The 27,243-nt window shown below is 41.1% G+C and overlaps 1 protein-coding gene across 1 annotated transcript in view; it reads right to left on the bottom strand.

Annotated features, from left to right (window-relative positions):
* Positions 1-584: 584 nt before the first annotated feature.
* Positions 585-27,243, bottom strand: part of stau2 (staufen double-stranded RNA binding protein 2) — a 98,410-nt gene continuing 71,751 nt past the window's right edge. Inside the window, exons 14-15 of the mRNA XM_039790126.1 lie at positions 2,525-2,590; positions 585-1,400 (exon numbers count right to left, since the gene is read on the bottom strand). Coding sequence (XP_039646060.1) covers positions 1,365-1,400; positions 2,525-2,590 — 102 coding nt within the window. The 3' untranslated portion in view covers positions 585-1,364. The remainder of the gene's footprint in view (positions 1,401-2,524; positions 2,591-27,243) is intronic.

Below are 27,243 nucleotides of genomic sequence, written 5' to 3'. Positions count from 1 at the left end.
CGAAGAAGAAGACACGTCCTCAATGTCAGTGAACAAAGTGACTCAAAGTGGCCTTTAGGGGAGGGAGTCTGCGAATTGGACGCAGGCTCTCTCCGCTCAAAAGATGCACTCCAGACAGAATGCAGGCATTAAAAGCACCCAGTTGATGCCTTGGCGGGTCAATACAACACACACAATGGGTGTAGATGTGATCGACAAAACTGTGGGGGGAGAGGGGGGACGATCCACTGACACAAAATCACTGGACTTTTCATTCACTGGATGACATGCAGTCACGCCCGTACAAAACTCTTTGGAGTTTGGACTTAAACGTTTACTGGCATTGGAGAATATGCACAAATACTAGCCACCGGCCTCTTTCTCTGGATAAAAAGTACAACTGTGGTGGCCCCTTTGCCTCCACTGTTGGTCAGGTGATGCTCCAGTGATGCTATGCCAGTGTGGGGTCATGTTAAATGGGAAAGTTAGACCCTTCAGGAAGTAAAGGTTAGTCCGACCTTCCCTCCTGGGTGGTCAACACTTCTACTGATTACTGCTAACACCAGTTTTGTCCTTTTTGTCCACATGAAAAAAACTTTTCTGTGTTATTTTTCGGAATATGATACTCTTGCAAGTCATACACATCCATATAGATAGATGAACTCTTTTTTTTTTTTATGTCAGCATACAAGGTAAGCTGGGTGACTATATATGAAGACAACAACTACAACTTTCACAGCACTGGCATTGGTTAATTTTAAATACAGTACTCAAGCATTGTTAGATTAATAAAATAAAATAATAAAAAAAGACCGGAAATATATTACCCCCAGAAAAAATAAGCTACTGTACGCAAGTTGGTTTCTCCCCCAAAATGTTTCTTTTGTGTTGCAATGGCATGATGTACATATTTGTTTTAACCATACCAACAGACATTTATCCAAAGGGAAAATTGTCTATGCAGTGTATCACTTTGGATTTCCCTTGATTTCATACAGTACCATGCATTTATCTCATTAGTTTGTGTTTCATTTAATTATTTTTTGTCCTATAAATTTTGACTGAAATCATCAATAAACGTGTTAACATAGCGTTGTCTTCACATAGACTCAGGTAATGGTGTTTTAGTCGGTCATTTCTCGGTGCACATCCACCCTATTGCATGTTGACAGGTTTTGCAGGATACAGTGGCAGTCGTGGGGAAGGGGGGCAAAGAGGGTGGGGGAATTGTGGGTAGTGGGGACAATGTGGTTTGTAGGTTGTGGGATATCAGGGTAAGAGGGGTAGGGGGGTGTATGCCAAAGGAGGGGTTCAGGGTTGTCAGCTCCTAGACGAAAGCCTTTGAATCCTTGCAGACCTGAGTGGTGGTGCCTGAGTTAGTCTGTTTAATGTCCGTCCTCCCTCCCACATGGTTCACTGGTCTGAAAAGACAAATAAAACCGTGTTAGGTAACGTTGCTAATAATCTGTCCTGCTGTTGGTAATTCGTTCTACGGGAGATCCCAGGATTTAATGAGTAATTCTGAAGCGATAAGTGATTCTTGTAAAAGAAAACTTTTAAAGAAACCGAAAGTTCTGCTACTGTTACTCGAAAACACTACAGAAGTCCTTGACCTCAATCTGTTTCACACTAACTGGCTCCTGTTCTGTGTTTGTTTTTTATCATAAAGGACTGTAAAGACAGATTCATGTGTGGGGGTGCAGAGAAAAGGAAAGCAGCTGATTTAGAGGTAAAAGATGCATTTTCATGTTGATAACTGCGATCATCTGAAGCCTGATGACCAAAAATGTGTTAACAACAAAGTATGGGTGACTTAATAAGTTTTAGAGACTGAGTGGGGAAATACCGAAGCAAGATATGAGTGATTAACTGCTCAAAGTGTAATTGCTGCCATATTTATCCCTCTCCTGTGATGATGACGTAAATGAAGTTGTTAAAACGTTGCAGTTGTCTTTCCTCTCTTTGTTCCTTTCCTCTTTCTCTCTAAAGGAGACACAGGGCTGCAAGAAAACAACCCTGCTTAAACTTTTTTTTTCCCAGGGCACACCTACTATGAAAATACTCCAGAAATGCTTGACAGTGATTTCTTCCCTGGTTTCCAAACCCCCCCCCCAGTGTTTCTACTTCATTCTCCGCTGTCGTCCTTCCTTCTTCCTTCCCTCCCTTCCTCGTCGTGGAGGCGAGGTACATGGAGAAAGCCCTCTTTTCTGCCATGACTGAGACTTGGTGATAGCCATCATGCAAAGTATTGAACACTGACAGGAGTGTAGTGCATGTAAATTGAGACGCCTACTGTTGCTTTCCTATGGAAGAAAAATGTCGAGCGGAAATGTTGGACGTGTGTGTGTGGGAAGGGAGCTGATGATGGGCCAGCCTGCAGCGCTGAAGATTTGCAAAAGGCCAGATTGGCACACACACACGCACATCTGGCCCCTCACTAGACAAGCATCTGTCCACCCTGATTGGCCGATTGATTAAACATCCAACACTGAGTGAGCGTGGAGCGTCTGTCTGTGTATTTGGCGTGATCCGTGTCCGACCGTACCTTGATGGGGCCATCCACCGGGTCCAGTCCCTGCTCCGACAGCTGTTTCAAGGCACTTAGAGCAGCCTGAGAAGAGAGGGAACAACAGATGGTTGAGTGAGTGAGGGAGGAGGGAGAGAGGGAGATTGGGTGGGAGGAGAGTGAGTGTCACCCTTCAGCTGCTTTTCACATAACACTTACTCTGGGAAACCTGATGCCAGCAGGACACTTTCCCTTCGCTCTCTGTTGTCTTTGGCTCCTCTCTGCTGACTGTTTATCTAGCGTTATTGGGTTAACATTTCCACTTTATGTTTTGGCTGGTCTGCATTTTCCCTAAGTCAATCTGAGTGACATCTGTATTCTCTCTGACCACAGCTAAACAAATAGCAGCAGGTCTGAAAAACCTATAAATCAAAATGGTAACAACATGCAGAATCTCATCCTTGTAGCCCATAACCCACACTAAATAAGTGAAAATAAACAAGTGTGTGTAACATTTGTATTGTTAATTGTGTAATGACTTAATTATGTTCAATTTGTCATTGAGAAAGGAAGCTTTTAGTGCAATATTACACTTCTCGGCCTCACAGTATGAGGAAATAGCTTTGAATTTACGGTTTGTGCCACATTTAGTTCATAATCACAACCAGCCATGTGTAGCAATCTAATGCCATGCCATTAAAAAATGATATCCTATCTTTAACTCCATGAATGTACACTATGCAGCCTAAATAGTTCACTGGTGCCTTGTGTCAAGCCTTCATCAGAAACACCATGATGTCATTTCCTTCCTGCTCATCGCCCGCCTTTCTGTGCCAGCGAGAGAGGCTGCTGGTGATGTGAGGAGGGTCCGGCCTAATATCATAATATACACAACACGTGTGGGAGTCCAGAGGTGCAGTGTAGACTGACACACATGCTATGTGAAGTGGGACTGGGAGATAAACAAAATAGCAAATGAAACCTGAGAGGCAGAGGTGTTTTAGTGACATTTTCTTGACATTTGCATCGTAACGCTGTAACTTACAAGTGTTGATCGATGCCTGCGGTGACACTTAAACAACCACTGAGCTGAATCATCGTCGCCAAAAAAACAATTAATGTCACAAGCAGAAACCATTTGTGGACCACTTCTAGAAAAGAGCTGTCTTAAGAGTGAACTGGTTGATCTGATCCTAACCAGAATGCAGGTCCGATCCTTGCACAGATCCTTCCTCCATACTAAAGATTGGCTCCAGATGTGTTTGCCCCTCTGTTTCTCAGTGTTGGAGCAGAGGGGGTAGCTGGGGAATATATCTCCCAGCAGAACTGAAACTACTGGGACTAGCAGTGTAGACCGCTTACTTCCATACCAACCATCAATGAGTTCAAATACAGTATATTTCTCATTCAGTATCTATGCAATAACTACATCTGTTATTGTGTTATCATGCTGTCTAACAAGGTATGAATTGTCCTTTAAAAAGGCACCACCAACAAGCAATTATGTGCTTACAACTGTCTTGTTAATGTGCTTTCAAATGGGAGACAATTAATTATGGAAACATTTATGGAAACGGCGGGTGGACCCATATCAGTTTGCATGTAAGAATGAGTGAGTCAGAACGAATATCCAGCAAAGTTAATTGCTTAGGTGTCTAATGTATGTGCATGAAAATGGTTTGTCTGCATGTTGTTTTCACATTTCATATCGCAGATTTGTTTTAGTTAGTCACGTTGAAATGAACTCCATCATTATTGTAGATTTAGTAGTCATTTTATCTGGGTACCTATTTCTATTAACTGCAACACAGGCTGAAACATTCCGATGCTGAAGATATTGAATCCTCCAACAGTAGTTCTTAAACATACTGTATCGTCTATCTACATAATAAATAATGCATTAGTAATAAAAGTACTGATAAATACTGCTTAATATAAAGTGAACATTACTGTTGAAAAAGAAAAACTACAAAACAAAACTTAAGCTTAAAGCTCCACTTTATTGATATACAGCCATCTGGAGCTACAGTGGTCAGACCTAGCCTTTACACTCTACGACTGGTTGATCAGGGGCGAGATAAGGCATACGTGGCTCTGCTCAGTAGATGAGTGAGATGTGATGACTGGCTGAGTTTACCTCATTATGGAGCCCACCAACATCAATCAGTACTTTATTTTCATTAGTAATACAGTATCTGCTACGTGGTGCTGACAAATTAAATTCTCCCCACAAGAATATCTGAATGGGAGACATTTTTTGATACTCTCAGACACAGACAGAGATGTTCTCCATGTGAATAATGGTCTGTATTCAAGTTAATATGCACTGAGTGGAAACACAAGTGGATTACGCTTTAATCCTGAGAAAATATAAATCCCACTGCATATCGATGTGTCTCTATGGAATGCAATATGTAGAGGAGGATGCTATACACTATTATCTGTGTGCTTGCGTCCGAAATAATTAAAAAAATGTTTAACTTCAGATTATGAGTAACATAAACAAGGAATCATAATTTATGACCGACAGGTGCAAGGGTCAAAATCTGGTTTGTATCCATCAAATTAAGAAAACAAAAACAAAAAAGTAATTCTTATAGATACTGAAAAATGTGCAACAATATAGTAGGACTGGTTTGAAAAATTGGTCCTTTCTCCAGAGACTCAGAAATCAACTGGAGCCCCTCTAAGTCTGTAACAGACAATTTATGATGCAATGAGTTTTTTTTTTTCTCTGGGAAGATCTGACAGCCAGTGAGATTTAGAGCTTGAATATACTTGCAGAGATTTAAGGCGACAACCCTGTAGAACATGACAGCTGAAGGAATGTTTTCATAATTACACTGTTAATAAATATAAATCATATCAGGGGACTCTTGGTATAACTGTTTTTTTATATATAATATCACGTCATCTCAAAATGACAAAGACTGTCCACACATACTGAAGCTAAAAGGTAATTAAGATAAAAAAGGGAAACCTAACACAGCCAGATTAATCTAGGACACATGATCAGGTCACACCTGATAATCAACAGGGACAGATCAATCTCCATTTTATCTGGGGACCAATAAATTGTAATCACAACCAACTTCCCCATGATTACCTATTGTTTGTTGTATTTATTAGGTTTGGGATCTTTCTCTCCCTGAGTAAATAGCTAGAGCCCATCTGTTGGAAGGGTGGTGGTGGAGGGGGTGGTGACTGGAGATAAACAGCCATAAATCAGGGGCTTGACGGTGGTAGCACTGCTGATATACGACAGGCAGGCATGAAGGCCGTGGCAGCCAATCCCTGGGCCCAGCAGCTCAGCGAAAGGCAGAGCTTAAGACAAATACTGGCCTGTGGGAATGGCAGCCAGTGAAATCATTATTTTTCTAATGAGATAAGTTGGCCATCGTTAGAGGCAGCCGATACACTGATGCATCAACACCAGAGTGTTTAGTCTAAGGCCGAGACACGCAAGGTAGAGGTGTTCCATCTCTGTCATGGAACAAAGAGAGAGTAAGGGGTGGGTTAGGAGACAATGTCCAGAGAGGATGCTGAGTCATTTACAAATGGGGGGAGGAATCAAATGGCGGAGGCTTTTGAAAATGTATACTTAAAACTGAAGAAAAAAAAAAGTGAATTGCCCACTAAGGGCTTCACCAAATCTGAGGGCTGGGTTAAGCTAGAAATAAACTAGTTTGTTCTACGTGTCGTCTTACCACGTCTGAAGATGTTTTAACGATTATAGGTGTTCCGAACGGCCACACTCCGAAAGCCATCTGTCATTTAGCTGCAAGACCAGTTAATCGTTTAAATATGGGTATAATGACACACGTTTTCAGACAGTTTCTCCTGGAATGCATTCATACTTGTTTGAACACAAGACAGAAAAAGTTCTGTAAAGAATGAAAAAAATAAGCTGTTCGACCATCTGCCAAGTATTTCTGATGGAGTATAGTGGTAGCTTAAGGCTGTGTTCAGACCAACATTAGTACTGCGTCTAAAAAATGAGACCACTGCATTGGCAAAGCAGGTGTGCTGACGCAGGGTGCTCCAACAACAAAATGCACACTTGTTCAGCAAAATGTAACCTTTTGCCGCAACGCAGCTCATTGTCAAGTACACATTCTAGGTAAAATACCTTGTAATGAGAACAGCATTATGCTGTTTTTACCCAGCAATCGTCAAGACTCAAACTCAGTGTAGTTCCTGGATCATTTTTCATCTTCTCACCAGTATCTATGACAGCATGCCCATACCAACACTGCCTCTTAAATATCCTATGGAACAAGTACTGAAGTCAACCTCATCACTCTCTCTTCACCTATCCTTTCCTCGCCCCAACTTTAGATAACAACCCAGCACTCTCCATCAATCCAAGACTGGGAGCCAAGCTGAAGCGCCCCACAGCCACTTCACACATTCATCTATCTATCTAGCTGTCCCTAGTTCAAAGGCTTGGACAAACAGTGGTCGAACGTGATGGCGTCTGAGGAGGATCTGTGACCGTGGCCGAGCTCCTGATGTGGAGTGACAAGAGTGGCTCATTTTTCTGGGCCTGCTGCGTTCTTAATGGCTTCCCTGACAGAGGCTTCGCTTCCGTCAGTGGCTTAGTCAAACAAAGGCCCAGTCCCCCAGGAGTCCCTGGCACCAGCCAGATGGATCTGATGGATCGTTGGATCACGCTGACCCTGACAAATCAGACCCCTGTGTCAGCTCTCACTGATGGACTACTGATGAAGACATTTTGGGGAATGGGAGGCTGGCTGAGGACAAAAGGTGTAAAAAAAAAAAAAAAGGGAAGACACAGTAGAAGGCTGGAAAAGAAGCAGAAAAAATGAAATGCTGGGTGGGAAAGAAAGAGGAGAGAGTAGGGGATGGGAGGCTTCAATCCTTCAATCTCCAACAATTCACCCTCTGGCCCTTAGCAGCCATCAAAGACACCAGGGAGGTCTTAATGAGGTGAAGACCACCAGCACATAATTCACTCTCACATACTTGCATCTATTTCTCTCCTCCTACTCTGAATCTTAAGAGCAGTAGAAGAAAGAGAAACGTTAGCCTAGTTTGCATGTTCTCTTGGCTTTAGATCAGATCCTGCCTCTGCTCTGCTGGAGGACAGATGAAAGCGTAGACAACAGCTTAAGGTTTAACCCAATGACCCAGTCTCAGTGGTACAGTGTGGTATTTCCCTCTTTACCAAGCAGATCCAGACTCCCAGGGCTTTCTCCGGCTCTGGACAGTCCAGCTGGACGACTTTAGTTCTTCTCTAATCTTAAGTCCAGGTCAAGAGCATTAGTGAGAGCATCCCATCTTTGCTTTGATCCTGCGTTAATGTCTAAGTCATGTGTTTGGACGTCCACATTATCTAAGGGAGCAAGAGACAGGAGAGAGGGAATATTTGGTTTCTTCTTCAGACAAAGTTTTTAGACAAGGTCTTTGGCAGTACTGGAAACCATCCCTCAACAACTCAAGTGGACATGTGTAAAAAAAAAAAAGTCAGTGGACACTGTTGTTGGGTGCGTATGAGGATGGCGATGCCTTTGTTACCAGCTGCGACAGCGACACTGGTATTGTTTTCACCTTGTGAGTGGGTGTGTGTGTCATAATGGCAAAATGTGCTCCTAGAGACAACTACTGTAGTGGGGACTACCACAGAGGCAGTTTTGAGTAATTTGCCAGGTGTTTATACGTCTGTCTGTCTGCATCACAACCGTGCAATATACAGTACTGAAACTTTACAGATGTGTAGTTCACATTCAAAATGAAGGCCAAGTTTGAAGATGGGTGTGAGCAAAAGCGGTGAAAAAAAAAATAGGGGGGTAGAAAGTAGGGAACTTAACGCTTTATGCCACTGGTCCGATATGGCTTCGCAGCTAGTGTGATCCCATCTTTAGTCTACTTAGTACCACTGATAAGCACAAACCACAGTATTGTTTGATAACATGTTTCTTCTTAGAACTCGAGACGATGCTGGGGTGGATGGACTGTAACCCAAACTGTTCACTTTTGATTCCTCAATTGTACAATCACCATTCATCCACTTATTCTGCTACAACACACTGGCTTAGTAATGCTAGAAAGAGTCTAATTAACATTGGGTGGCTGGTTCTGAGCTGCTTCGAGTCGGGGGAGACTCGGAACATGAAGGAGATGCAGGACAGCTGCTAATGAAGATGATCTAAGGGACTACCACCAGACTAAACAATGACCAGAGTGGATTTCAAACAGGGTGTTTTATAGTCAGGAACCTGGGAATTTGGAAAAATGAGTACCCTCTTGTCAGAGAAGCTGAAGCTGGATATATTGTTCTGGAGAGGGCTTGTTCCGTTTTCAAAAGACCACATAAAACCTTGACAGTGCTCCCTCTTTTTGCACTCACTCCCCAAAGCAGAAAGAAACATGAGATACCAGGGAAGAGAAAACCCCAGCCATCTTTTTGTCCTGTGTTAACCCTGTTGTCACTAACATGCCATTACACCACATCTTTCTCTGCTGTGTATTCAATTCTTTTAAATGTTATCTATTGCAGATTTTCCCTACTCATTTTTCCTTCTGTCATCTGCTCTCAAGCTTCTTCTCATTCCTTGGCTTTCGTTTTCTCTAAATTCTTTTTATTTTCCTTCTACCCACATCAAAACTCTGGACAGGGATCACTGGAATATTCCCGGTTAGCTAAGGGAGAACACCTGTGTGTGCATGAGTGCTGGCAGGGTATGCATCTTATTTGTTAATGCGGTGTGATATGTACATGGATTCTTGAGTAACTACAGAGAAAATGTATTCAGATCCTCTCACCAAATATCTTCCTCACTCTCTCTCCAGATTTCACATCCTCTCCCACATCAGAGGCACTGATGAAAGAGGCAGTGTGTGTGTCAGTGGTCTAGCTGTAGCGGGACATGACGTTAATTCTTCTGAAGTAGCACTTCATACGGGCCACTTCACCTCTTGTGAAACAGTGTAGCAACTGTGAATGTTGTACAGCTAAATAAACTTCTCTATGAGGAAATATATTTGATTTTTGAATTCTTCTCAGTCATGTGTGCATGCTGCCACATTATGGTGATCGTAATTCTTACAGTGGATAGTGTGTGTATTCTTTCCTGGGTCTCCCAGGCCTGAGATGAGCACTGAAGGCTGGCTGAGCTAAGTTAGCGGGTAATGGCAGTGGGGCTCCCCAGGGGACCAAGCCTTCGCTGACATGGGAAGCCATAAATAAGGGTCCGGGGCGCAGCGCCATGTCATGCGTCATTTGGGCCGAAGAGGCCTGCTTTGTCCCCTCCCATCAGCGAGCTGTTGAGCATGGCACCTCCTAGTGCGTAATACAAAACATATGGGCAAAGGGCGAGGGGCAGACGCAACTCAGCATACCATACTCCTGCCTTGTCAGCAAAGCTTCTCCGAGGAAAAGCAGATACAGCCGAAGACGGCCACAATCAAACTTTGTCAAGAAACCGATCCCTGAACTTGGCTATTTTTTATGTTAAAACATCACATGATAATTATAGGATATAATTATATGTTAAAGGATAACAGCAATAAAATGTGAGCAAGTTTAACTGGTAACACTAGTTGGCATTTATAACCAGTACATAAGCAATGAATAGATAGTGATTATTAGTGTATTTGTCAACAACTTTAATATCACTTGTTGTGTAGGGTTAGTTATAGAATGCTTAATAACAAGTTGTAATCATATCTAAGGACTTGTCTTAAATACTTTTAAAAGCATATATGCAAAGTTTTAAAAGCCACTTGTGAACAATTTCGACATGTGTTTAACAGCTAAAAAAAGCTTTTAAACACTATAAAATCATTATAAGCCAATATACAAATATCTTATTATTGACGATTTATTAATTTAGCCAACATTTAAACAAGTATCATGATATTATAAACAAATAGAGGAAGGGGTTAAATGGTTTAATTTTGATTTTGTTTTTTAAAGATTGATACCAGTGAGCTGTACTGTTTTGCTGCTGTATCTCTGTATGCAGTACTCTGCCTTCACACCATGAAGCAATCTAGGTCCAGAGTGACTAGACACTGGCAAAAATGACAAATTCTTTGACCGAGAAGAGAAAGTATGACACTTTCCCTTTTCATCAAGAATGGAGACAATGACACATTTCTATAATATCCACCCTCCTGTTTCAAAGGAATCTGCCACCCACAGGAAGTTACACAGGGGAGCCTATGTTTGTCCATCCTCAATATTGCTAACTTATTCCAAGGCTGCTGATGAATCAGTGACTAAATACAGAGTGAGATAAGATATAGGGCATGAAAAATGCATTAGTGATGGGACTACTGCCAGTAAAGATATTGGGTAAGAAGAGAAAAACAGCCTCCAGTGACTCAACGACATGTTCCCTGACTAAGCTCAAATGCTCCCCAAAAAGAAAGGCCCTTGAGATTTCATGAACACGCCCGCCCCAACACCACACACACACACACACACACACACACACACACACACACACACACACACACACACACACACACACACACACACACACACGCAGACAATGAGACACAGTCTGGGTGGACTATTCCTTTATGATACATCCAGTGAACCACAATTATTTCATTGACAATTTATGCTTCGCTTGTTAAGATGACAAACTTACTTCACTGACATTACTATGCCTACAAGTCATCCAAAGGATTGAAGATGCTTCACAAATATCGGGAAGTCAAGGAGATCATTAAATGTTGTACTGAGGATTCACTTCCTGAGCTAATAATAAAGTCATGATGGAAGATTTGGGAAACACCCGTCTGAATGTCCTCTATGGTTAATGTCTGTTTCCATGAGGTTTCCCCAGTGACGCCAAGGCAGTGTTACATCACCTCATCTCCACCTGCACAGATCCACCTTTCTATGCCGGAGGGAGAAGCTTCTATAATCCTAAACAATAGAACTCAAGTTGCTCTAGGGGAGGTACAAAAAGCTGTGGGAAGAAAAGCCAGCCTTTTAGGCACTCGCTCTCTTATCAGCGGAGAGATAGCCATCGTTCCCGAGGGGCATCCAGTTTTCTCTCTTTTCTGCCTCCTAAATTCCCCTTTCTTCCCACTTTTCTCTTTGTGTGAAAAATCGACCACGCGATCTTTTTAACAGCAATGATTTTCATTGAATTCAAAGTGCACAGCCTAGTTAAAGTGGGCAGTGGCACAAGCAGAGGTTGGGTGGAGATGCAAATGTGATGGTTGTGGTTGTTGCCTGGCTGCTACACAACCAGAGGAAAAGACCATGTCTGTCAACAGCATGCAAGCAGGGGCAGCCCACATCAGAGTTAGGATACAAGCGCTTAATCATTTCCCCCCTATTTGCATAGATAATTAACTTAGCAAAGATACTACAATGGGCCGTATCAATCACTAGTGAGGGTATTGGCCTGGATGTCAAAGAGCATTTTTAGCTGTTATCAGTTAAAATTGGAATCCAATCATTTCCTCATCGCTGATTAAGTGATGGAAGCTAAAACGCAGTTTGTATTAAAAATGGTCCAAACAAATGAAGAGATAGGTCCAATGAGTCATCAGAGCAGCAACTTCAAATTACAGAGTAGTTATTAAAACCTTCTATTCCCTCATACTGAAAACAGCTGCTGCTTGTCTTGAGCTCAGAACCTGAGAGTTATGCTTGAAACGAAGCAGCTCGTACGACATGTCCGAATCTAATGTCAGACGCAATCCACCCCAATTCCTACAGTGGAAAGGGATTGGAGGGAGGGGGTTTCAGACACTGCATGGTGATCCTATAAACACTTTCTTTAAAGTGTACTGACCCCTTTAGACCAACAAAAAAGGGCAACAGGATTTACAGAGGAGACTTACAGGTGTGGAAAGGCAAAAATGAGGAACTTGGGGATGTAGTATATGAAAGCTGTAAGATAAACGGTGAGGGGCTAAGTGTCTTACTGTGACAGCCACCAGCTGCATGCAATAATCCCCAACTCTCCATCACAAACACTTTATATTTTCTTGTCAGACACAGCCGTGTGTATGAGAGAGTGGATGTCTGGTGGACAAGGACTTCCGGTAACAAGAGAGGACGCACAGTCAGACAGCGTTTTACACCTTCTTCCTCTTGTCTCTTCCTCCTTGTAGCTCCCTAAGCTCCTTTCTGCATTGAATTTTAATCACCTTGTACACACAAGGGACATGCCTGTAAAACCTGTTGCGGTGTATTATAATTTGCTATGGATCCCCACAACGTTTCTGATTACCCAGCATGCTCGCTGGGCCTATAAGAATGGACATTTTGTCTTGTACCTAAATCCCAAGAAATACTGAGTGGGTCTTCAAATCAATGTGTGATAGGGGTCAATTGAGACCCATCATGCCTAAGGGAGCCTTTGAAGTGTTATTAAAACCCTTTCATGTTCCTATGGCAACTGGCAGTGTGTAATACAAAGACAGCTTATCATATAAGGCATGTTTACTGAAAACAATAAATTCCAGCATGCTTATATCAAGAAGCAGGCCTTGCTGGGTAAGGCGCCCCCAACCAGGCTGGTTTTCTGATGAATAGGTCTAGGGGCCACACTAACTAGCCAAAGATGGAAAGCGATGGGGAAAAACGTAACGTAATGCACACTGAAAACATATGTCTTCTTAAAATGTGAGCATAATGCCATTTCCGAGTTGCCGGCGGGCCTGTCAAAAAGTGTTCATAAACAACAGGAACTGATCTCAAGAGGAACAAAGCCATGTTAGGGATTCAGTCTATGAACACAGAATGGCTGACCTGATGAGAAAACAAAGATTGACGTAGGCGTGGAGGGCCTCACCAAAATAAAGCAGTATGACATGATCTTCTCCAAAGTTGGATATCAATGGAAATTGAATAAGTAATGAAGGCAACTATTTCAGCCAAATACGATTATGTTTAATGTCAAATGGGCTACAGCAAAAATAAAATCTAATGAGATTATTTTAATTAATTAAGATTTTCAAATTTTCCCAGAATGGCATAGTTTCCCTAAAGTAAATAAATTGTTTAAAAGATGTGGCAATGTCAACACTCAAAAACAAGTGCATTGCAATTGCTACAGTTTTCCTGCAGTAGCACAGTACAGAGGCCGTAACCCATTATTTGTCAGTAAAGCTGTGATTTTATCCACAAAAGGAGAGCGAGTACTTAATCTTTTGTGGGCAAGTTTTTACGAGCCACCTCACACATTTTTACAGCATGGCAAACAGAAAGTAAACACCAGGAAGGTGCTGCGCTTTAACACATGATTAAGACACAGCTAATTAGATTGTGGACAGTAAAACCGTGAGGAGAATCGTAAAAGAGGGAGCAGAGACGGGCCTGAACGAGCGACTAGGTACAACCAGCAGACGTTTAAGTCAGGACACCACAGGCCACTGACAAATGACAAGCTAGGGTTTCTCATTTCTGCTGCCTTCTCTGTGGTGAAAATGTAAATAGCAGACTTTCTATGGTAAAAAAGAAAAGACCCCTTCACACACAAGCCCCCCATGTCCACCATCCATCCATCCCTCCATTCTTCTCCTCCCTCTCCTCTTATGCAGTGGTTGGTCCCATGAAAAAGGGGTCAGGGTACTAATGGAGGACCTCATGGCCTTGTGTGCATCTGGAAACAACCCCCCACTCCCTGCTCTCTTATAAATCAAGCAGGCTTCATTGAGAGTGACAGAGTCCTCTGATGTCCCAGCCATGTCTCATTTCAAAGTCCTCCTGAAGGCTCACACGGTTCCACGTTTACTCACTGGGCACAAGGGAGATGTGAATGTGGGGGTATGTGCGAGACTCCAACAGAGAAAGACAGAAAGCGAAACAGAGAAGTGAAAGAAAGAGAATGAGTTTGCTTTAAGAAAGTAGAGGGAAATTAGGAATAGAGAAGATATCCCGGAGGAAAAGTGGGCCTCTTAAACAAATGTTTATTTAGTAACTATGCTGCATTAGACCTCTCACTTGAAAGTATGTACAATAAATCACAACATTTTGGGAAAGTCATTACACCATCACTCTAACACAATGTGTGTGCATGTGGGCACCATGTGAAAGTCGTGTAAAATACCTTCCTCTGTTCCACATGTTCAGTTTACAAAGCATCTATAGAAGTGCAATCAAAACATAATGTCCCTCTCTTCATGGTTAACTGAGGTGTGCGTTCTATAGAAAAATAAAAGATGGTTGAGAAAATGCTGTTCTATGGTTTCCTTTAGTCTATGCATTCATAACAATGCCCGATTAGTTACATATGGATTTAAAATTTATGTTTTCCTGACTACAGATTTTTTTTGTTACATATACAGTCTTTCTACACACACATCATCCAAATGACACTGAGCAGCTAATCAAAACAAGTGAGAGAGATATATATATAATCTCAAAAGTTTGGGGTCACTTACAAATTTCCATTCCACTCCATTATAGACAGAATACTAGCTGATATCAGTTGCATTGTTTGTTGTTTGTTTTCAGATTACGTTATGTGCTTACATAATTGCAAAATGGTTCTCCAATGTTTTCTCAGTTAGCCTTTTAAAATGATATCAGATTAGTAAACAGAATGTGCCTTTGGAACATTGGATGAATGGTTGCTGATAATGGGCAATGTAGATATTGCATTAAAGATCAGCCACTTCTTTCTACAACAGTCGAGAACCCTTTTGCAATTATGTAAGCAAATAATGTAATCTGAAAACTGCTGCCCTGATTAAAAAAACAATGCAACTGATCTCAGCTGGGATTCTGTCTGTAATGGAGTGGAAATTTCTAAGTGACCCCAAACTTTTGACCGGTAGAGAGAGAGTGTGTGTGTGTGTGTGTGTGTGTGTGTGTGTGTGTGTGCGTGTATGTATATATGTATGTATGTGTATATATATATATACAGTACAGGCCAAAAGTTTGGACACACCTTCTCATTCAATGCGTTTCCTTTATTTTCATGACTATTTACATTGTAGATTCTCACTGAAGGCATCACAAATATGAATGAACACATATGGAATTATGTGCTTAACAAAAAAGTGTGAAATAACTGAAAATATGTCTTATATTTTAGATTCTTCAAAGTAGCTTTTTTTGATAACTCTGCAAACCCTTGGTGTTCTCTCAATGAGCTTCATGAGAAGGTCACCTGAAATAGTTTTCACTTCATAGGTGTGCTTTGTCAGGGTTAATTAGTGGCAGTTTTTCCCTTATTAATAACAAAAAGCAAAGGGTGGCTACTTTGAAGAATCTAAAATATAAGACATGTTTTCAGTTATTTCACACTTTTTTATTAAGTACATAATTACATATGTGTTCATTCATAGTTTTGATGACTTCAGTGAGAATCAATGTAAATAGTCATGAAAATAAAAAGGAAATGCATTGAATGAGAAAGTGTGTCCAAACTTATATATATATATACAGTGTTGGGAAGGATACTTTCAAAACGTATTTCGTTACAGAATACAGAATACATGCCCACAAATGTAATTTGTAACGTATTCCGTTACGTTACTCAATCTGAGTAACGTATTCTGAATACTTGGATTACTTCAGGATTACTTCCACATTGAATTGCGTTTTATAAGTGTAGGAATGCGGCTATCACATCCATCTTACTAAACAGGCCTATAATGGTGTGTTCTTTTTATTCTAACTAGCTGAATGTGTACCTGAACAAACAGATAGATTGTTGTATTGGTAGTCCCGAACTGCATACTACAAAAATCTAACCGCAGTCTTGCTACCACAAGCTAATTTTAGCTAACGTTAGTTAGCATGTCAAACGGGGCTAGTCAGTCTTTAAACGGCTCTGGAGCTAGTAAATCAGCACCTAGGAGAATGTAAAGTCGCACGTCAATGTTAAAATAGCAAGGTGACCAGTAAAACTACAGCAGACGACTACTCTTTGCCAATTAAAAATAACTTACTTTAAGATGCTTCTTCAGGTTGGAAGTGGAGTAATTTGGACGCTGAAAGGAGGTTGGTTGCTGGCAAGCAGAGGCTGCACTGCACAGTTATATTTCATTCTCCCTGTTCGTTCTTTAATGTGAAATGCTGTTTGAATTTCCAAGATAGAAACTTATTCCTGCCCTGGCTCTGTCGTGCCGGTTCCGACTCCATTGTGACTGATCACGCAAATAGCTATTTTTTTCTATTTCATATCGGGGCTTCTGGAAAATGCATTAAGTTGCCTTAATTTATTCAGAGTGAATAAACTCGTGAAACAGAGAAGTATCGTCATGTAATCCATTGATTTTGAATACGTAACGCCGTTACATGTATTCCGTTACTCCCCAACACTGTATATATATATACACACACAAACACACACACACACACACACACACACACACACACACACACACACACACACACACACACACACACACACACACACACACACACACACACACACCTAAAGGATTATTAGGAACACCATACTAATACTGTTTGACCCCATCCTATCAATATGGGCCAACATTTCTAAAGAATGCTTCCAGCACGTTGTTGAATCAATGACACAAAGAATTAAGGCAGTTCTGAAGGCGAAAGGTATCCCCCATACCATTACACCACCACCACCAGCCTGCCCAGTGGTAACAAGGCATGACGGATCCATGTTCTCATTCGGTTTACGCCAAATTCTGACTCTGCTATCTGAATGTCTCAAGAGAAATTGAGACTCATCAGAACAGGCAACATTTTTAGAGTCTTCAACTGTCCAATTTTGGTGTGCTCGTGCAAATTGTAGACTAATTTCCCTATTTTTAGTGGAGATGAGTGGTACCCGGTGGGGTCCTCTGCTGGTGTAGCCCATCCGCCTCAAGCTTGTGCGTGTTGTGGCTTCACAAATGCTTTACTGCATACCTAGGTTTTAAAGAGTAGTTATTTGAGTCACCTTTCTTTCCCATTCTGACATTCAGTTTGGAGTTCAGGAGATTGTCTAGACCTGGACCACACCCCTAAATGCATTGAAGCAGCTGCCATGTGATTGGTTGATTAGATAATTGTATTAACGTGAAATTAAACAGGTATTCCTAATAATCCTTTAGGTATATATATATATATATATATATATATATATACACAATCAACATAATTTTAAAAAGAAAAAGGGTAGTGAAGGGAGAATAACAGGGATCCTTAAATGGAACCTTGAGGGACACCCTAATCAATTATCATTGTGTTAAACCAATAGTTTGGCACTTTGGGAGATGCTTATTCTCTTTCTTACGGAGTCTTGCATCTCACTCTAACATCTGTTCGGTAAATATGTATCTGGAGACAGTAGCTGGGTAGCTTAGCACAATGAGTGAAAACATGGGGAAACAGCTTGCCTGGCTCTGTTCAAAAGCAAAAACATCTTATATTGCATTTGTTTAATTCATAAAAAAAAGTGTAAAATAACTAGGGCTACAAACTGTCTTAGTTGTTTGGTCTATAAAATGTCTGAAAATGTTGATCAGTGTTTTCTAAAGCCGAAGAGGACATTCTTAAATGTATTGTTTTGTCCACAACTTAAAGATATTCAGTTTACTGTCATAGAAGAGTTAGGAAACTAGAAAATGTTCACAATTAAGAAGTTTCAGATTAATTTAATAGTTTGATTAATCTGTGCAGCTCTAAAAAAAAAAAAAAAAAAAAAAAAACTTTCTTGGCTAGGAGCAGTTTCCAGGCTACTAGGGGAGACTCCAGGAAGTCACTTGTTCCAGCACATAACTCACAGTAAAACCTCAATGTGTACGACATATTGTACTTAAACTACAGTTACTCCTTTAAAATGGTCTACAGTTACCTACCTAACAGTTAAATTCACATTAAAATACATGCACTAAAACTGTGCAGTACAATAACATATAATTTGTCATATCAGTAGATCATATTCTAGAAAAATGTAGAAAAATGTTTGCTAAATTATTGCAGGCCTCAGAGCCTGTGGTAGCTGTCATACACAACAGGAGAGACAGCAGGCCTGCCGTTTGCTCAGCTAGCTAAGACATGCATAAGAAGAGTTAATCTCCTGAAGAAAAAAAGGTATACATGTTCTCTCTTCTCTCTGTTTCGTTTGACGCTGCAATTTCTTCCTCTCACATTTAGGTAGTGAAAGTGTGGTTTGGTTAATCTTTCCTTATCTCCTTTAAATGCAAAGGGTTGGGCTGAATTTGCATGTAAAACAGAACACAAGCTGACACTTGTGACTTTATTTAAAGAGATTTGGAAGATAATGAGATTACTGTTATGAGGTGGGAAAACACACACACACACACACACACACACACACACACACACACACACACACACACACACACACACACACACACACACACACACACACACACTGTTTACTTAAACCGCAGGAGTGTGTGACACCTTAGTTGTAACTGGTGTTAACCCCTGACGTGGTTGTTGTTTTGAGTGTTTCAAAATGTCTGCTGTTTGAGGCCTGAGAATGCGTTAACATCCAGATGAGAGGAAGATGGTTGTGTGGGGGGGCTCAGACAGACAGAAAAACATTCCCCAGTCGCTACGCTCATCTCCATAACTCAGTACGCAGCCAGAGAGCACTGATCCTAACACAGGACATTAACAACCCGACTCCCACCACTGGAAGCATCGTTACCTGCTGGTGAACAGTAAGGGTCATTTAGGGCCCAATTCATGACTGCCGTGAAAGAAAGGCTCATCCTTTTGCCTCATGGTTGCAGTTGGGGTTAAATAAATCACTTGTAGTAACTCTGTATCAGGCAGGAAGACCCTCGTCTTGCACAGCTATGGACCTGTCAGCGTAATCTGAGTGATGTAATTTCAGGAATAATTATATTGTGTACGATGGAAATTAAAAACAACTTTTACAAACAAATAGCATGTAAGCATCAGGCAGATCAAATTTCATTAAATTTAGGAAAGCAACAAAATAGTATAATTACAACCAACAATACAGGTCATTGTGCAGTGTGTGTGTGTTTGTCAATGTGTTAGTGTGGTTGTTTTTATGCCTGTGAGGTATAGTCACTGCAATGCACTGCAATTACTGTCAGAGTGTGATTTGCTTTTGGAGAACTCTATGATGATTAATTCCTCTAAGTTCTAAACCACAAGACGCGTGTCACATATCAAGTTAAAGGGCCTTTTAAAATTCAGAGCTTTTCCTCAGAGAGTTGCACAATAGATGTTTGATGCATTGTGCAACTTTACAAGAGTGGGACAAGACTGAGCACAGCTGTGTTTCCATTCAATTGTCAAGCAAATTTTAAGAAAACTTTAAAAATATCGCAAAAACAAAAAGCAAATTATATTTGTTTCCATCAACTGGTCTGGAGCGTATAAACAAGGCTATGCAAAGTAGTAGCAGTTGAAGTTGGCACTACAGGCTACGCATGGTGTAGAAAAAGGAAAACAACACCTTAGGCATGCATAAAACATTTTTGCCCAATTGAGGGAGTTTTATCCAATTTAGATGTTTCCATACAGCTTTTCTGATGCAAAACTTCGGAATGCGCATAAAAATACATGAATGCAATCAACTGTTTGTGATCCTATATTTTATCTATATCCTGCAATGGTGACCTAACGAGTTGTAGAAAAGGAGATTAGGCAGCTTTACACATCGCCATATCAATTGTGTGTAAAACGGAGTATTTCCTAAACACTTATATAGAGGAATATTCATTACTTCTCACCATAATATCTTTGAAGCAAAATAAAAATATAACATAAAATATAACTGTTTGCATAATTCTGATTATGAAACAAATGGGAAATGACAACCCTTGTGGTGTTAGAAATTGTGTTTTCTCCACAGGTGACATTTCTCACATGTCACTGGGAGATGGCAAAGCAAAGGAAAAATAAAAATCAAATGCCTGGCTTTTATCTTGGGGACCTTTTCAGCGAGGCGAACTATCACTCAGTATCAAATGACATTAAGATAATGAGCCAAAGATACTACAAAAGAGCGGTAGGTAGGGAATTAGCAGCCTGGCTTGCTTATGCCTCCCACGGGGGTGATGAGTTAAGAAAGGTGCGATTAGTTTAGAGACCTTTAACCATGCCAAATTTGTGTGTGTGGGAAATCACACACGGTGCCTAACAGCACTGAAGGTTGCAAGGCCACTGCTACAACATCTTGCTCTTCTTAGCATAGAGGTGATAATGAAGGTAACACCTTTGGTTGCCTTTAAACAATCACCCTGGTCTGACAGACCAATAGGGAGGGTTCTCCCTCCCTGTTGGTTGTTTTGTATGTAACACATAAATATAAATTAGACTTCCTGTGATCACTTTTATTCCATAACAAAACTAGTTATTTGCACAAAATAAAAAATAAAAATATCTGATTGCAATGATAATACTGCCACTCATAAATCTGCATTTACCATCACTTGCAGATATGGTCTCAATGTTTTCGGCTCTTTAAGTGTATCACATCTCAATTTAGCTTTCAGAGAAACTCCACGATATGGAATTTAATCTAAATTGGCAGGTAGGCTAACACCATCTGTCATGCTCATGTATTTGAGTGACAATTTTACAGCGAATTTTATCTCCGTCAACTAAAACGTGTCCAGTTACTTTCTAGCACATACTTTACCGACACATGCCAACAGCCCGGAGCGCAGATGCAGGCATTTCAGATTTGTTTTCATAAGGGCAGGACAGAAGTTATCATCGGTTATCATCTTCTTTGCCAAAACTTGTGTGTAAACACTGTTACGTGTAAGAGAAGCCCGCTTAATCATCCTTCAAAAATAGGTTACTTTCTTCAATGAGTTACTGATAAGGTTATGGAGTGTAGACTGCACAGCATGGTACACAAAGCATTAGTAAGCAGTGAAGTTGTTGCAGGCCTATGGCTGTATTTACACAAAATCAGGCATTGCGGCAAGTAGCGCAGGGTTATGCGGCAGTGTGGGAGTGTCACTTAAATGGCCCATTTGTGTCTCCATTGTGTTACCCATTGTGCTAGCATTTAGCCTTGCTGCTAGTATGCCGGGTCCTACAAGTGATTGTCTGTCCAAATTGACAGATAAAAAAATACACATTTACTTTCAATTAGAGATGCACCGATTACAACTTTCTAGGCCGATTCCGATTTCCGATTTTCTTTGAGTTAGGCCAGCCGATACCGATTTTAGCCGATTTCATTTTTTCTAACCACTTTACAGCACACACAATCTATCTTTTCTTTAACAGATAATGGCTCACTATAAACTCGAACTATATAAATTACTCCTGGTGTGGGACTTTCACACACATCTAAAGTGCAACATTAGAACCATTTCCTTCTTTTCACATCCAATATCCAACTAAAAAAATTTGATTTTGGTTTTTGGTGTCATCCCTCCACGCCCTACTTTTTCCTTGCAGGTGTTGCATATTGCAAACTTGTTATCTTCTTCACACACGCTGAATTATTTCCAAACAGCTGACATGTTGCAGGTTAATTCACGAGGTTCTCCACATGTGCGAGAATAGCGCGGACACATGCTTCACACCGTGAGCGGGTACGCGCGACACACGTCGGAAAAGTTGAGCGAAAGGAAAAAGAGTCTAAGGTACACCGGTGGACCCCAGGAAGAATAGTTGTTACTACGGTAACAACTAATGGGGATCCTAAATAAAATAAAAAAATAAAAAACTTAAAATGCTGTCTGCACAGGAGGTATCTTTCAGTATTCATTCACACTGCTCATGCAACATTGTTCACGGTGTTAAAGGAGTTCATTCACCAACATCACATTTTTTCCACTCTTTTTATAATAATAATAAACTTTATACAGCACCTTTCAAAACACAGTTACCAATATTTTAGGATAAAAACAGAACACATTTAAAACATAAAGAACAAACAAACAAAGTAAAATCTAAACACTAAACACGTAATAAAACAATGTACAATGTCAAAAACAAACCAAATCACCAAAACACAATTTTAAAAAGTGGGTTTTTTAAAGTAATTCAAAAGACAAGACAGAGATTGCAGCCTTGATCTCCTCAGGCAGGACATTCCAAAGTCTAGGAGCCCTGACTGCAAAGGCTCTATGACCGTTGTGTATGAATCTGGACCTCGGAACAACAAGGAACGACACATCCGAGGATATCAGAAGGCGGTAAGGGACATAGGGCAATAAGAGATCTAATAAATAACTTGGGGCGAGGCCTCTCAGGGCTTTTCTAAGTAATCAATATCTTTTACACAGTGTAAACAGTTTTCAATATCAGAAACATTGTTTCTGGAAAGAGATGTTGCTATTGAATATTTTAATGTCAATTTTCATTGCTTTGGGCAACACAAACAACACTATTCATCTCTGTTTAGTGGTGTAACGGACCATAGTTGATCAACATCAAACTCGTGGTTCGGAATGCATGTGAACCGTGGAATAATTGCATTAAAGTTTAACCATAATAATAGTGTAAAATACATTTTTACTGTTGCGATTACTTAAAGCAGGCTGATAAATCTCTATGGAGGGTTGCCGTGAAAAGATACAGGCAACACAATTTTCTGTTCACTTGAACGGCACATGTTAAAATCCGGTGCTTATATGGCACTGGTGCCCAAACGACCGGTATCTACCATTTTGTATCATTGTAAATGAAATATATCCTAGGGTTTCTGACAGACAAGATATACTTTGGGCTTTGGGGCACATAAACCGCTGCTTGCATGAATGAACATTGAAAGTATATGGAGAGAGTGTTAGGGAGATTGTGATTGTGAAGGTTGTACCACGAGGGGAAAATAGTTTTTATAACAACTTAAAATTGGCTCTTTCACAGTGTTTATTAAAGTGATTATTTTTATTTTCTTTTTGCATAAGAGCTGAAGATTGAGAGAATACATTTATTAATGATCGTAGAAGGTAGTACGTACAAGATGTGCATTTATCGCTCGTTCTCTGCATGTTTTACCTTGTGCTTCTGCAGGTAATCTAATGGCTGTAGTGACTTTTAAAATTAACTTGGGTGCTTAATCAGACATGAGACCGACATGTTAAATTGCACATTAACGTCAACGTGTGCATGTCTGAAAGAGGCTATGATGTAGTCGTTCAAAACAGTAAAACACGACTACTTCTAGTTTGTTGCCTATCTTTCATATCATGTCAAAAGTAAATAAGGCTCAGAGTGTTTGCATGTGTGTGTGCCCACATGTGCGAGTGTGTTCAGTTTCACGCCATGTCAGCCCTTAATAGACATGCTAATGTTCCAAGGGGCCACTTGGAGCTATCAACACGTCCAATGGGCAAGTTCATGTTTATTATCTCACCGCTGGACGATGCGTCCTCTGGTGCGCGAAGAAAAGAAAAAAATGACAGTCACTTCTAGCTCCCATTTTCTCATTGCCTGTTCTCATCAATCTCACGTATCCCCACTCAATCAATTTCTCTCCAGTTCCTCTTCTCCAGTGCCCCCTCTCCCTCTTTCTCTCAGCCTCTCTGGATCGTTTACCACCTCTCCCTCCTCCTCCATCATTCTTTCACTGCTCCTCTCCTCTCCCGTCACACTCTAATCTCCTGGTCTGAAAGGTGTTTCCTGAGGAGGGCATGTGGGAAGACAGGCGGGAGTGATTGATAGCTCCGGGGATGCTTCACTTTGTCCTCTCTGCAGGGCGGGAACAGGGTGGGGTTGGGTAAGGGGAGCAGCAGGGGTTGGTTAGGTCTGACAGTGGGAGTGCGGGGTGAGGTGGTGTTGGGGAGGGAAGCAAGGTACAAGCTTTGAAAGGTGGTGTTGAGGGGGGAGCAGTGGAGTCTCTGTGACTGCTCCCCCTCTGGTTCTATATGATGTGAGCTAATTGTAGTGACAAAAAAAGAGCTCTGCAAACATGTGCCTCCTGCTGCACACTCTGATCAAAGCTGTCTTATTATATATTCAATTAATTTCAATTTACTTTATTCCTGAACCACTGACTATAGTACTAAATATAAAAAAATGCAAACATTCGAAACATTGCAAAGAAGTCAAGACAAGCAACTTTTTTTGCTGTGCACATACAGTAGTTAAATCTAAATGTGGCCCAGTCAGTCATCAATATCACATAGTTCTACTTTTATTTATAGATCAGACAACTTCCCAAAAACGTAAACTAATAGCTACATTCTTGCAAACACATTTAGGCCTCATAATACTCCCATTTATTTTAATGAAACAAAGAGAGCATGTAAAATCAGCTCAAATAGGGATTAATGTCTTTTCCAGCCCAAACCAATAGCACAAAATCCTCTCCCCTAACTTAAATATTATATGCTTACATTTTGCACAATATGTCATTGACAAAACATAGTTCCCTGTATGTTGAACTTTTTTAATAAAAAAAAAATGTAAATCTCAACAGAGCAGCATCTTTGAGAAGTTCTATGCTACTAAAACAAGCACTTTAGCTAGTATACATTATTGTATACCGAGGTCAGAACAGAAGAGTCTACTATATAACTGATAATTGTGAGCTCTAAACATGTACAGTAAAAGCAACAGGTATATGATCTATACTCACCATCATATAATAGATCTCCTACTGAAGCAAGGAAGCATGTGCATAACAAATTTACCGAACAGAATAAAAAGTACTCAAAAAAACGCTTTAAATTCCATGTAAACGAAGAAGTCTGTATTGTAGTCTCTCATGATGTGAACATAGCTTGTGACATTATCCATGGTTAATTATTTAATAGAAGCGAGTCTATTCACAAGCGATATTCATTCTCAGTTTGATTTGACTGAATTTCCTACCATTACAGTTACTCACATTGTGCGTGGTCTCCAATCTGGGCTGTAACAGTACTTGCATTTCCACTTATGACCTGTTGCCATGTCGCTGAGGATCTTTTCAACTAGCTCAGCTCATAGAAGCGACAGATGAACGCTCCTGCAGGCCAAAGTTTTCGACGATTGAACTTCGCTGTGACTTTTTTATAGCCAAGTATTGATCATGTCTTTTAAAGCGTTTGGCATTTTACATTTTGACCCAAAAACTACGGACATACAGCTGCTAATCAACTCACACAAGCCTTAGGTTTGAGCATCTAAGTTGTCTTAATGAAGCCTGTGCCCTTATTTAACTAAGTGAAATGCTGACACACCAATAAATATGACTGAAGGGAGGCTTCACTATAGTCAGAAATACTAATAGTACTAATGTCTGCTCCATATTCATTTAAAAAGTTCAAGCCATGTCAATGCAGATTAGATCCCACTCCCTGTTTACTCCACATATAGTGATTTAGGATACGTCCAGGTGCTGTGTTTGGTTACACAACACTGGCGCATAAAGAAGAGACAGACAAGACAGATAAGAAGGGAGGAGAGGCTGTCCGACAGCTGCCTGGTTGGGAAACACTCCTGCAGGACCCCCTGAGAGGAAGCCCAGCCTGGGGTAACGTCTGCGCCCCAGTCGGGAAGGAAGACTTCAAACACGAGGCCTGTAGAACCTCCACCCCTCTGCAGCTCCCTCTCCTGCTGTTCCCCAGACCCCCCCCGGGGGGCGGCCCCCCCCCCCCCCCCCCCCCCCCCCCCCCAAGAGCCCCCCCCCCCCCCCCCCCCCCCCCCCCCCCCCCCCCCCCCCCCCCCCCCCCTTCCTTCTCTTCACAAAAAAAAACCCACCAAAAAAAAAAAAAAAAAGTCACCACTTGTCCTCAATATCACTCCCCTACAGCCCTGTTCCTTGATCCTTTGTTTCCTCATCGCAACTCTGCTGGCAGCAAAAGTGCACATACCAGGGACAAGGTCAGATGCCTAATTAATTCTAGCAGAACCGTCCAATGTTTTGTTTCTGTAGGGAGGAGTGGGTAACCTCACATGGCATGCTTATCTGTAAGCGTTTGTGAATCTGGCATCATAAAATTACAGAACAGTCAAGAGAGCAAGCATGTGACCAAATGGTGTTTTGGAAATGGAAAACTTTGAAAACCATTGCTTAGCTAGATTACAAACTACAAAGAGAAGAGAGACAACATTTCCAGGGACACCAAACAGAGCAGGCAGGGCTGGTACAATTCACAATAGATACAAACATAATGCAAAAATGTAGGCCTCATTACCTGAAGGCATGTCTAAAACACATTTTAATCCTGATACACTATGTTCAACTTGTCACATCAAATCAGACAAAATGTGCTCTAGCTGCAGAAAACCAAAGCAGCCACAGCTGACTATCTGGGAGACAGGGCCCCAGGGAGGCTCAGCTGACGACATTACTGCACGCAAAGCTACCCCACACACACACACACACACACACACACACACACACACACACACACACACACACACACACACACACACACACACACACACACACACACACACACACACACACACAGAGTCTGGTGGCAGACAACAGTCATCCTGTCATCTTCGATTGCGGGCCGCTCATGTTGGACCAACGACACCTCACATACAGCTCAGTGGGCCTAGGCCCCCCTGGTGTCCCACTGCCGCCACAGAGGGACTGGCAGAGAGTTACTTCAGCTCTGCAGAACAAACACAGAAATCAGCCTGTCCGAAAAGCATCTAGTGCTCTTGAAAAAAACGTCTAAATATATCTCACTGCTACAGCCTTTAATTTGTCCTTGTAACTGCAGATATCAATTGAGTGCGCAGATTTAACTGAGCAAAACTGATAAGAGAGTTTGAGCAGAGAGCGAGGCTGGAAGTTTGAGGTCACAGAGTCACTCGTGGTTGTTATTTTAAAGGCGCTTCAAACTAGAGGTTACCTAAAAATAAACTTGCACCTAAATATAGTAACTGAGAACATGTGACAGGCTTACCATAAAGCATACAAAAAACAGGGTTA

The sequence above is a fragment of the Perca fluviatilis genome, chromosome 22 (assembly GCF_010015445.1).
Source record: "Perca fluviatilis chromosome 22, GENO_Pfluv_1.0, whole genome shotgun sequence".
Lineage (NCBI taxonomy): Eukaryota > Metazoa > Chordata > Actinopteri > Perciformes > Percidae > Perca > Perca fluviatilis.
The sequence above is the reverse complement of the archived record's forward strand: the minus strand, read 5'-3'. Positions and strand labels throughout refer to the sequence as shown.